The sequence below is a fragment of the Centroberyx gerrardi genome, chromosome 2, assembly GCF_048128805.1.
Source record: "Centroberyx gerrardi isolate f3 chromosome 2, fCenGer3.hap1.cur.20231027, whole genome shotgun sequence".
Lineage (NCBI taxonomy): Eukaryota > Metazoa > Chordata > Actinopteri > Beryciformes > Berycidae > Centroberyx > Centroberyx gerrardi.
Genome location: NC_135998.1, coordinates 31914992 through 31928355, shown reverse-complemented (window position 1 = coordinate 31928355; position 13364 = coordinate 31914992). Strand labels below are relative to the sequence as shown.

The 13364-nt window shown below is 41.7% G+C and overlaps 1 protein-coding gene across 1 annotated transcript in view; it reads right to left on the bottom strand.

Annotated features, from left to right (window-relative positions):
* slc12a2 (solute carrier family 12 member 2) overlaps nucleotides 1-12573 on the bottom strand; it is a 74249-nt gene extending 61676 nt beyond the window's left edge. Inside the window, exon 1 of the mRNA XM_071906476.2 lies at nucleotides 11568-12573. Within this exon, the coding sequence (XP_071762577.1) occupies nucleotides 11568-12149 (582 nt within the window). The 5' untranslated portion in view covers nucleotides 12150-12573. The remainder of the gene's footprint in view (nucleotides 1-11567) is intronic.
* Nucleotides 12574-13364: the final 791 nt, after the last annotated feature.

The following is a 13364-nucleotide window of genomic DNA, read 5'->3' as shown; positions in this document are numbered from 1 at the left end:
ATAACTGACTGATCGGTAATTAAGCAGCAATGTCTCTGGGCTCTCCTCTGTCTACATGCTTCTAATATAATGTAGGCCTATTCTAAAAACTACATGCTTCTAATATAATGTAGGCCTATTCTAAAAACTACATGCTTCTAATATAATGTAGGCCTATTCTAAAAACTACATGCTTCTAATATGATGTAGGCCTATTCTAAAAACAAATGATATGTCACATGAACATCCCCCCCCCACCCCCACCCCACCCCCAACACACAGACAAACACATACAAACACACACCGGGTGGCTTCCTGTTGGTGACCATGGAAACCGGTGGCTGGGAGAGGTTTGCTTTGGTGAACAAAGCGACCAAAAGTCACAACAATGCCCATAGGGAGCCAACCGGTCGCTCAGCGCTGCCCCATTAACAGTGGCTCTCATTAACAAAACTCCAGAGACACTGAAAGGGATGAAGGAGACACTATGGCAACTTCCACACGTGAAAAATGTCATATTTCAGCAAAGATTGGCTTGTTCACACCCAACAGTTGCTCTGCAGACAAATAAGATTGCCTTTGTCCCCGACAGTTAAAGCTCTTAATTCAACATTGGTTCAATCTGAAGAACTTTTTTGCCAACCAATATGACACAAGAAATGCTTAAAGGAAAAAATCCACCGTAAACACTTTAACACTGTTAGAAAAGCTACTGGTGAAGTATCTTGCATTTCTTTCTCCTGTACACTATTCTTTTTTTTTTCTTTCTTTCTTTTGATAACTGGCCAAACATGACGTCACATTGAGATATTTCCAGTGCAGCTACAGTGCAGAAAATGTTTCAACGATCTAAAACACCGGCAGTAAACGTCAGGTTTTGGTGTCTGTCCCTAAAAAGAGAAAGGACTTCTTTCTAGACTCATTATTTTGCACCGATGTTCAAGAATCATACAGGGAGAAATCCATTGTAGAAGAGGCATAGAGACCAATTTATCCACCAATAGTAGCAGAAAATAGACCAGAATGCAATGCAGCCAACAGCTTGCATCTTTGCGACGACAGATCCGTAGTGTGTGAAATACAATGCCCTCTTCAACAGCTTTTTTTGTAATTTGAACAACCGGCGCCCGATGGCATTGTTCTCTCTGCACTCTCACTCGTTCCTCGAATGGAAAAACTTCTGATGCTACATAAATCACAGCGCAGATTCATCACATCTAACAGGGTAAGAGGATCTTTTCCTTTAAGCTGTGTATGATGGAAGTTTTACCATGATGTTGCTAGGTTTTCACATTTCAGCTCTCATTCACACAACTCCTAAATGATCCACAACAGCAATGCATGAAAAAGGCTTGTGTCCATGTGTGAAGGTTTTTGTAGCACAAGCTTAAGAGTAGGCCTGCACGATATGAGGAAAATCTGCCATGTGCGATAACATTGTTCAATATTGCGATGACTTGCGATAAATAAACACATATTGAAGTGTGCATATTAGCTATACAGTTCCTATGTCTTTCTGCTTTAATAGGTACACTGCTAACATAGACCCCAAACATTGAATAGCCTATGCCCACTGAATAAAGAAATTAAATAAATTATTTCGAACATGCTTTTATTGAACAAATTGCACATGAATACCCAACCAATTAAACAGAACATTAATTTAAATAAGACATTATAACTATAAGAAATTAAAGTTTAATTTCCCCTGCTCCCTTTAAAATATTTTCTTCTAAACTCAACAAAAACATCTCTTGAAATAAAAAAAATAATTAATTTAATTAAAATCTAATTAGGAAGAGAATTTTTGGGTTAGCCTACATGATGGATCGTAGACCCTTGTGAGGATTTTTCTCCTTTAGCTTTGAGTGGGCTTAGTAAGTATTTTACATGGAAAATAGGAAAAGTGATAAAGTTTTTTGAAAACGAGAAAGAAAAAGAAACAAAACTTGTAAATAAGGATCATTAAATGTTAATCTAGTGTCAAGTTTTTTTGTTTTTTTTTGTTTATGGGGGGAGGAAATGTCACAGCCCAGACACGAGTGTTAATATCCTGAACAATAACAGTATGTTCCCGGGGTCCCAGGCTCTATCTGATAGGTCAAATGTTCACATGCCGAGTGTGAATGCATGGCGCGTGTAAATAAAATGATTTCTCTTATTCATCGCGTTTCAGGCAGTCTTTTGCGATGTGTTTATCGCGCATGTTCATATCGCGATGCCGATGAAAATATGATTTATCGGTCAGCACTACTTAAGAGGGTTATGACTCCATTGTTAACATTAAAGAGAAGAGAACATTGAGTTTTATCGATACTGAGCATCACATAACATAACACAGTTGTTCTCAACGTGGGGTCCGGGGACCACCAGGGGTCTTTGAGGGGGTTCCAGGGGGTCCCCAGCAAATAGATGAATTGTTAAACTTCTTCATTATTTCATTTACAAGACGTTAGAGAATGTAGAGGAATGACTGTTTTGATCATAGTTTCACTGTTATCTCTCCACCTACAATACAGAGTTATGGAATGGACAAAATCATATCTCACAATAAAAATATTCTCAGACTAAATCAGCAGTCCTTGACATGAAAAAGGTTGAGAATCACTGACATAGCACAGAACAGAATATTAGGCTACAATAAACAAATGTTGGTGTATTGAGATGAGAAGAAACACCATCAGATATGCTCAATAAAGTACACAATAAGTTCATGCTGTCAAATATCACCTTAATCACTGAACAAGCAGCTTTTCCAAGGATATGACCTACTGGGATACAACTGTGTAGTAGATCTCACCCGGGCAGGACAAAAGTGGAAGTTGGGTGCTTAGCAAATGAGTTAGCCGGCCTTTTCAGGCATGTCTGAGCTGCCACATTGTAGCGACAGTGTGTGTGTGTGTGTGTGTGGGGTGGGGGGGGGGGGTGGGGGGGGGGGGGGTGGGTGGCATCAATATTTAAGCACAATCTGTTTCTGCTTGGCTGCCCAGCGCTGAATAAATCTGCCCTGTCAGTGTTTCCCTTCTGGCTGGTCAATATAGGCCCGGAGCACATTGCTGCTGTGGCTGCTGCTGCTGCCGCCTGGTCAAGGGCCCAATAGGGCAAGAGAACAGGACACGCCCGCCTGGCCGTCGTCTTCCCATGCAGCAGACCGGTAGCCGGTTGATGTCACAGCTGGTAGTGTGCCACACCGCTAAAAAACACACCGCCTTTTCTCCTGGCAGAAAGCGCCGTCACGGTTAGGGTTGGCTTGCATCATGAGAGATGACAGGAACCAGAGGCATTCAGCCGTCATCGGGTAACGGTGCAGTGCTGCTAGTTCTTTAACTGCCCTAACAGTACATTAGTTGACTCATTGATTGCGGTGTAAAAAAGGTCCATGGGCAATAGTCAATCGGTCCAGCGGAAAGTCCATTCCATTTCGATCTGTGTTGCCACACTGAGAGGAAAAATTCCTCAATGCTAGACATGATACTGTGGAAACGCGGGGGTCGCCGTGACCTTCAAGCCACCGCAAACCGGCTGAATTTCAAAGCAACTGTGTGTCCAGAAGCAATTTCCTAGATATCGAAGCGAAAGGTTACCGCGTCTACGCCGGTCCGCCAGCCACGGCAGCTCATTAAATCACGTTGTCTATCGGTTGATCACGCATATCTTCCAGCAGCAGTAATTTTTTGGTGATGAAATAGGCGAGAGTCCTAATACTGCGCTAGACTCTCGCCGTTAAGATCCAATATGCTCCGGCTGCAGAAGCACAATGGGAGCCCTCTTTCAACCGCGCAACCTTGAGCGAATATCAGACCCGACTTTTCATCAAAAACTACTTGATGCCTGGATATGGGAACGGCTTGTCGCCTGCTTGAGTGATTAAGGGGCAGGGAAGGGAGATTGCCTTTCGCAATTTTTCATTTACTATACAACTCATAGGAGGCAGTAATCTCGGCCATAAGCATCCTGCTCATGTTGAGGGACAACTAGACATTGGTATTTACACTAGCATACAGGACACCCCTAGTCGATCCAGATCAGTATTTAGACGTATTTATACTTCCAGGACAAGTAGTAAGGCAATCATAATACTAACTTCTGACCTATACTAACTTAACACTAACTTCTAACTCCTAAACCATATTTTAATCTGTTGAGCTGGCCAAAAAAAAAAAGAAGAGATTTCCAATTAACGTGACATATGATGAAAGGTTAGCACTGGAAATATCAACAGCACGTGTATTTGTGATATTTTTAAAATTTGGAATACTTGGTAGTGTTCGCTAAGCTCAATTAAAGGTGAAGTATAAGATGCCCCAAAATCTGGTGCTGTTAGCTCAAGAGATTGAATCCCACAAACAGATCTGTTAGAAAAGTGGGGTAAATACATCATAGCAGCATCAAAGCAAATAACAGATGAGAAAAAGAAACTCCTCAGGAAATAATGGCGGTGGAGCAGGAAAGCAAAACTCTTCACTGAAAATGAATGCAAGTTATGAAAAAATAAATAAATTGCATCCTTGGGCGAGAAAAGCTGGGTTTTTTTTAATGATGATCACTCACCAACACACAGTATGCAATATTTCCCTTTGTCTTTTGTTTAAAATGTGCGAAAGTCTATTTTTGACCGTCAACTATTCTTCGTCTCTTCTGAACAGCTACTCAAATCTCTCAAAATGAAAAGGACTCATTCATAATCCATCTCTCTAAAATCATATATATAATTAATATCTCAACTTTCTGAAGAACTTGCACAAGTCAGCCAGCTCTGAATTGGAGGCTAACTGCCAAACATAAATCGTTAAGTGGCAGGACAGCTTGCTAGCGTAACACTAGCTTCTTGGCTGCTAGCAGTTTTGGGGCTAAAAACAGTCTGCCTCACAAGCGTGTTTCCAAGTTGTGCCCTACTTTGTGGAGAAGTTAATGCAACATTCCACTTAGTTTTAACATGGGGGTTATTCAGCACTTGACCACCATGAAAACCAGAATATAAATTAATCAGCAAGATTGGATGCAGCTGGACGAGTTTGTAGCGTTCAGATTTTTACTTCCCATTCATTTGAATGAGGCCACGAAAATAGACTGAAAACTGACATTTAACACGTCGCTGAACAGATTCAACAAGATATCCTGCTTTTGAGACAATAAAGCAATCTTGGGTCCTTCGTCATTTTGGATTTCTATTCTTGCTTTACACTAAAATTAAATTTAAAAATAAAAGTAGATCCGGTCTCCCAAACAGGAACTACCTCTCCTAAATGGTATCCCTCCGCTATGTTCTCTTCTATCAATAAAAATGCTATTTGTTGAAATTATGTTCTAAAACGTAGGACCAAATGTCAATTGAAAATCACAGTAGCAGGATCTGTTGTTGAATCTGTTCACAAATGTCAGTTTTCAGTCTATTTTCCTCATTCAAATGAATGGGAAGTGAAAATCCGAACTCTACAAACTCGTCCAGCTGCATCTGATCTTGGTGATTAGTTTATATTCTGGTTTTCATGGTGGTCAAGTGCCAAATAACCCCCATGTTAAAACTAGGCAGAATATTGCTTTAAGTAATATTTATAATACCCTTGAGCGGTATGAGGGGTACATTAAAAAAAAACACTAAAAATGAAAACTGAAACAATCCAAAATGATCATATGGCCGATGTATTCCACGCAAGCAACAAGTCATTGAATCCAAAATGTTTTGCTTTTGCACAGACAGAACGAGACTGCATTGAACGAGAGCCTGTACGCTTGTGACCCGCTTTTAATAACGTTTAGTGGGAACTGCTGCAGGCAAATAATAATTAAGCTTGGACAAAATAAGAGCACCATCATCAGATGTGATGCAGATAGTTAGCTTTTGGATGTGTGGAGAAATACTAAAAGTAAGTGAAGTACAAAGTAAGTAAAGGCTACACAACAATACAATATGATTTTGATTATGATGTTTGGTGCCATCTCAAAATTTGCTATAATACAATTCAAGTCAGTAACATATGACCAATATATGATATGATATATTGTGATCCAAGATAAGCATGTTCTAAGATTTCTATTACACACACACACACAATTAAGCATCACTTTTTTCAATTTGAACAAAAATGACAAAAAAAATAGACATTCTATAATATAATGCATTCACAGTGCTACATTACCCTGAAGTGCAACAACAAGCTGTGGACACTTATTAACACTTCAACACACTTAACACCATGAAACCATGAATGCAATGCCTTCTTTTGAAGAGCTAGGTGTTATAGCTGTTATATTTGATTTGGATTTTACCCGGCGTATTGCCATGCCGCCGTTCATCTGTACAGAAAGACAGTCTGTGTTTACATTCCTGATGAAGTATGTAAGCGAGCAGGACTGATGATGACGTCAACCTGCACTGAAACCAATGAAAATATTTTGCGAGGTGTTATTTTTCTCTCCGTCATTAATGACCTGAATCAATGATGCATTGTATCGATTGAACTGGGCCTTCCCTTTGAAAGTGTACCGCTCACAATGAAAATATCATTTGGTGCTTGTGTATTAAGCGTATTGAATTTCATATAAAATACAACCTGGTGTGCAGTGTCCTGAGTGTGAGTGTGTGCGAGAGAGAGAGAGAGAGAGAGAGAGAGAGAGAGACAGAGAGAGAGAGAGAGAGAGAGAGAGAGAGAGAGAGAGAGAGAGAGAGAGAGAGAGAGAGAGAGAGAGAGAGGATCAAATGCGTGTTACATCACATCCTGTGTATTGATAAATGATCAATACCATTACAACTAGTAAAAGTTTGACCCCCTTCACCCCTTAATTCATGCAAAATCCCCTTAAAATGAGTTAAGGGCGTTATTAATGGAGGAGACCCCATCAAAACCTCCTTAAAACACCCCCTTAATGTTTGACTGCTTACTTTCTAATTTAATGTATAATTCAGGGAGAAATTTCCCTTATAAACCCATGATACTAACCATACTTTTTTAAAGCCATGTTATTTTAAAATGGATAATTCATGTTTATGTAATGGGATATTAAGGACATTTCAGGGATCAAATTAAGGGGTTTGGTTTCTAGTGTTTAAAGGGACTCTGAGGGAGAAGGCTAGGTGACGTTGTCTCCAAGACCTATCTTCCCCTGGAATGTTAACACGGCATGGCACATGATGGCCTTCCCTTGTTTTTCTTTCATCCTCCAAGAACTTTACTGCTAGAGTGATATGAACCGCTTCGGCCTGATACTTCAGTTCACTGCCAGGCGACACTAAAGTCTCAGAAAGGAAGGTCTGTGGTATTATCACAACTCGCTTCAAAACAACCTAGATTTACATACATTTTGCCCACTAAAATATGAGCTTATGAAGACTTGGACTGTAGATGGTGGGCTTCTTTCTGATTGTTCCCCGAAATAATCTGCCCACAAGTTAGTTTCCGTCAGGATGTTCAGATAGTTGTGCTGCTGCCATGTGGGTTCAGTGCATCTATCTTCTACTTTATTTTTTGGTTACTTTTTTTTTTTATTGTCATCATAACTTCGCAAGCATACATCTTAGTGCATCACATCTTGATGACAATGTTTATTTTTGTGTGTAAAGGTAGAGACTAGTGTGTGAGGGGAAAAAAAAGACATTGTACTAGAGTACAAAGAGGATTAGAGTGAAAAATAAAAAATAGCTAAAAGTAGATACAAGAAGATAATCATCTATATAAATACCTCTGTGTATCTATACATGCGTACATACGAACCTGTATATGTGCATATACATAAATACATTCATTTACCCACAACTACATTTAACCATACCATTTCGTGTACTATATGCAAGCATAAAAATAAGATGCATAAATAAATAAGTGAATAAAGAATAGATCACATAGTTCTTTTGGCATTAATCCCAATAAAACAAAATCAGAATTTAAATGAAAGGAGAATTCAACACTATATTCGATTTCTTTATGTATGGTTCTCAATTCAATATTGAGCAAGACCAAAAAATCTGAGAGAAATTAGCATGATTTTCCCCACAATCTCTCCAGCATTTGAAGGACGCGGTTGAATTAAATCTTGATTGTAACGCCAGAGTTATAAAATAACGCATTTGCATTTTTCGTGCATATTCTCTCCAAAAAGGGGAGGATGTAGTTTTAAATGTACCCAATGTACCCAGTGGCTCAGACTATCAAACAGTGACACAAGCCAACAAGACTAAATCAATCACTTCACTTACCTGCTGAGTTGGAAGAATAAAGAACTGAGATTCAGATTCTTCTGCTTGAGGAATTGTTGCCATGTTTGAAGTTTATCTAACCACTCAGCCATTAGGCCTCAATATGGCCACGGGGCACATACTGTCATTCCAAATGTTACTTGTGAAACTTTATCTTTCTCCATTCAATACCTCTTCTACCCCAAGATTTCCACTGCAAACATATTTCAGCTTGCAATTTACTGTCTTTCTCTGACACTTTATAAACCTGAAAGACTGGCGACTGTCTACATTCAGCAAAGAGCTTTGGGGCTTTCAAGGTCGACAAGCGTGAGTGTCTATACTGTAGCTTCTTGGGACTGTTTGAGAGTCTAACCATGCACTCGTTCTTGAATTCATTGAAAAATGAGCCAGCTGCTGTAGCTGTGTTCATGTGCTATAATCCTCTAACTAGTGACACCATGAAGATGTGCCTGGAGGAAGTAGCTGAACATCAATTCACTTGGGAGGCAGTTTGGCAGCATACAGCCTAGGACCTCTCACATGTCTAAAGCCACAGTCAGTACACACCCAGAATGCCGTGGGGTATAAAACTGGACCTTAATTAATATGCAACCGGTACAATTTTGAAACGTTGCAGAGAAAATCAGACTAACATTATAAGATCAGCTCCTATGGTCTATAAATTTAAAAACCACTGACTGAATAATGTATGAAAATCGACTTATTTTTTAATCAGCAGCAGAGCACCCTTCAAATGACAACGTAAGTGGCCATTATTTTATTAACCTTTTATGAAAATATTTTTTCTATGATACAATAGCTGATAGCTTCCTGTCCTTTCAGTGCTACTTTCTTTTGGATCCAATTAGTCATCGCATCATTATTCAACAACCTTTCGGTTGTTTATCTACCCAGATATGATGAATCAGATTGGATTACAAAGATTCTGTTCTGGTCTTGTCATGCAAGATATCAAATGGGCTTTAGCGCCAATTTATCTGCATAAACCTGTGCCATCCCATACCACCAATTAGTAAAGCCTCACTAATATGGCTATTGGGGATTGTGTAGGAACAGAACAGTTGTAACAGAATTACATACTCTTAAAAACTACCTGAAAACTGCCTGAAAAAAAATATGTTGGATGATTACTTCTGGGGTAAAAATTATAGTAAGAAAAAATATTCATGATTCCTCCTCATTCTCCATCAGCTGAGCATGCCAAGAAAAGGTGGACCTATGAAGTGACCATTTAATTTGACCACATTGCTATACAAGTGAAAGAGCACAGTCAAGCAAACACCTGACACACACTTTCCCATTGATTTGTGGCGATATCAAGATTTCTTTCAAAAGCAGAAAGAGCAGGGAACATGCCAACGTCATGCAAGCTTGACCTGTGACGATATTTCTAATGTGCAAAAGCACTTAGAGGTAAAGTTAGCAAGGGTGGCTACCATTGACGAGTATGTACAGCATCTCTTGAATGTCTTCTATTCATAGGCTACATGTTAAAACAGAATCTATTCTTTGAAATACCCCTCTGTTCCAGTGGAAGTAACCAATGCAAATTCATCAGGGCTATGCTGTGTTAGCAATGCCAATGTAAATAACACTGACTTTGAAGTTTAACAAAATGTAACCTTGACAATTAAGGGCTACTTTAGTTAGACTTAAAGGCATACGGAGTAGGATTTTACTGGTTGTGGCTTCTAAACACAACTTTCAAAGTTGACCCCTCCTCCCTGCGGTTACCAGAACGGTAAAAACCAGTAAAAAAGTACAGCAAGGTGAAACGCCAAGCAGACAAGGAGTTGGCTTGTTTTCTGTTGGACAGGTACAGTAGGTGCCGGTTAGCTTATCAGCTTTTCTACTACAACGAAGCTACGCCAACAACGGTAGCTAGCTGCCAGCTCACACACTAGCTCTGACCAGAACTCCAGTCCCTCTGTATTAGAGTTCGGAGCGCTACCTCGGCCAGCGTGGCTTTTAGATATAAAACGATTCAGCAGTGGTTTTGGTTGCAGGCGGACACACCTGCTGCTAAAAGGTTACTGCCCAGAAACGTCCCGAACATTCAGAAATAAGAAAATAGAGGCAGAAGGCAGGGTCTCTGCAGACACACACACTGTCACACACTACCAATGGGCCATAAGTAATGATGGAGTAGGATAATTTTTGGATGAGTTTATGCCATTTCAAGGGGGGAAATCCTGCTCAGTATGCCTTTAACTTTTTGCATTGTCTTTGAAAATGCACAAACACTGGTGTAGGTACACGTTTCAGGTCGGTGTGACTTGGCTCCAACAAAACACTACAGCTGATTTCACTGATTAGCACACCTTCACCCAGAGAGGAGGAACTAAGCAGTGAAATCAGCTGCTGCAGTGTTCAACTGAAATGCAAACCTGCAGACTGCTGAACCTCCATCGGCTGTGGCTGACATTTACTGGTGGTCATTACTGTAAAAAGTCATGCTTTCATCACCCATGGAAAAGTCTTGTTGTCTGGAGGTCCAGGCTTCCCATGTCTGTAATGTATGCATATCAGTATGCATGCATAAACTCTGCACTTACTATAAAGTCTGAAACCGTTTGACTATGAATTTGATAACTTCTCACAGACCATGTAGTGGGTGTGTCTTGACACAATCCATGGGGAAATTACAAAATAGTCATTTGAAACTTGTAACTTGTAACTCATGACAGACAAAAGAGACTGTGCCACACCTTTGGTCATCATTAATAGTCAATTGGTACAGTTACAGCTACAAATAACCAATATTCAACCTGCAACATCTGCTTATTTTTCACCCAGGAGAGGCACGCCACTCATCTAACCATTACTGCACATCAAATGCAGATAAAGGGATAGTGAGCACCACAAAAACAACAGCTCTACACCTACAAAACGACATTGAGCCGTTTTACCGCGGGACTATTTCCTATTCCACACATTGCTGCCATTACGTCAATGAAACTAATCCTGCCAATGCTGCACAAAAAGACTCATTTGCAAAGCAGCCGCGTGCACGGCTTGTTGTGACCCGAGACGAGCTTTCAAGCAAATCCTCATTCCATTTCTATCTCACATATATGTGCACAGACATGCATCCTGTCCGTATCACAAACCAGGATCTGCAAAACAGACAGACATCGCGCGTATTAACTGTGAATCACTACTAGATGTTGTAATCGGGATGGAGTGGAAGGTAAACCCACCGAAACTCAGCTAACCCGCCTTTTCATGTGTTGAGGTCATAGTTTGTCCACCTTTCTACAGGTGTAGTGTACTCAAACGTTATTTCAAATGTTATGATACCAAGACTGGAAGAGACAGACTAGCAGTGCGTGCCTGCACCAGTGTTGTGCAGGTCTCGGTTGGTGTTTCAGAGCCATGTGTTGCTGCCTACCTTGTCTAGCTCGTCGTGCAGCTCCGACAGGGTGGGTCTGATGAGTTTCTCCCCCAGAGGCGCCGCTGTCTGCCGGTAAAAGTCGATGTTGGGCACGGCGTCGATGGTGTTGTGGCCAAAAGTCCTCAGGTAATAGGTGTGGGTGTGGGTGTCGTAGTGGTAATGATGCTGGCCCCCTGTGGACGAATGCAGACTGGTCTCACTCATGACCGTGTCCCCGTTCTGAAGCCCCTCAGCCGGCGCTGCCTCCGGGGGGGACCCGCTCCCCGCTCCGCTCGGATCCGCGAAGTTCACCACCCGAAACCGGCCTTTGGCTTCCTCTCCGCCGGCCCCCGGATCCGGACCCTCCGGAGGTGCGGCGGGAGTGGCCTTGTCGCTGGATGGGAGAGTGCTGGAGGCGTCGGAGCTCGGCGACTTGTCCTCGGTGGAGGCGCCCGCCGCCTCGGCCACAAGGTCCACCTGGAAGCGGCTCTGGCTGGGCGTCGGACCGGGCGGCCTCAGCCCCGCGTCCGGAGCTAGAGCCTCATTTTCCGGCGCGGTGTTCTCCGCCTGGGCGGGAGGCGTGGAGGATGGCGCTGACATGGCACAAAAAACACCGTTGAATGAGGGAAAGTGTGTAAGGTAAAGCTCAACCTAATCAAAAAACAACCACACAGCTTCTAGAAAAGCCCGCAAAAGTATAAGAACTGGGGAAGCCCGATAGTCGCTCCGTGACAAACGCAGTACTCGCTTCCTATTTACAAGGAAGGCAACACGCTGCTTTGCCTTGTCAGAGAAAGAGCAGAGCCTGACATGCGGAGAGTTACAATAGGGAAGGATGGCTCGTTAGCTGTACATGAGGGGTACGAGCGTTCAACTTTCAGCCCCCCTCTCCTACTCCTCCAGAGATACAAGATCCGAAAATCCTCCGATGACTTTTTTTTTTCTTTCTCTGGACTAAATCCCGTAAAACCCTCCGGTCTATCTGTTTTTCAGAGCAGGATGCTGTTGTCGACCTTGCCGCAGCTCCTCCTAGACTCCCGATGCCTCTCTCGCTGCTATTATACACGCTGCAGTCGGCATCGCTTTAAGGGTGGTGGTGGGCTCCGGTTAGGGGGAGGGAAAACTCGCGAGATGTCATCGATCGCGTCTTTTTTTTTTTTTTCAAGAGGACGGGAATGTCGCGAGATGTCATCACAAAACCCAAAACAGTAGGCGTGACTTTAGGCTGTAGGAAAGGAGGGGGGGGGGGAGTTCTGCACCAACAGGCCTACCAAACAGGCTCTCACTGTATCTGGGCCTATCTTTCTATCTGCAGTGCTATGTCTGCCTGCCTGGATGCTGCGTAATTATCCCTCTTCAACAACTACATGGGCTTTAATTGGGTATGGCAAGGTGGAGGACGTTTACCATACTTTAGGGCTTAGTGAAAGGAGCAACTCCATGACATTTTCCATTAATATAAGTTACTGCTTTTGGGCAAATAAACCCTTACAGAACAAGTCACATGTGAAAACCCGCATGTGAATTCAAAGCACATGTGAATTTTTGTGGATTTTCCATGTGAAAATGACATTTTCACCAGTGAATTATCTCTGCATGTGAAATGAAGAGAAAAAAAAATCTTCCCATGTGGGAAAAAATGAATTACATTTTCACATCTGAAGTCAAAACGGTCACATGTAATGACAGAATACAACTTGGAAAATAAATGTTCACATATGAAAACTATATGAAATATGAAAACTATTTTGAACTGATATATCTCCCCCAGCATGTGGGTTTTCACATGTGACTTTTTTGTCTGCATTAGGAATG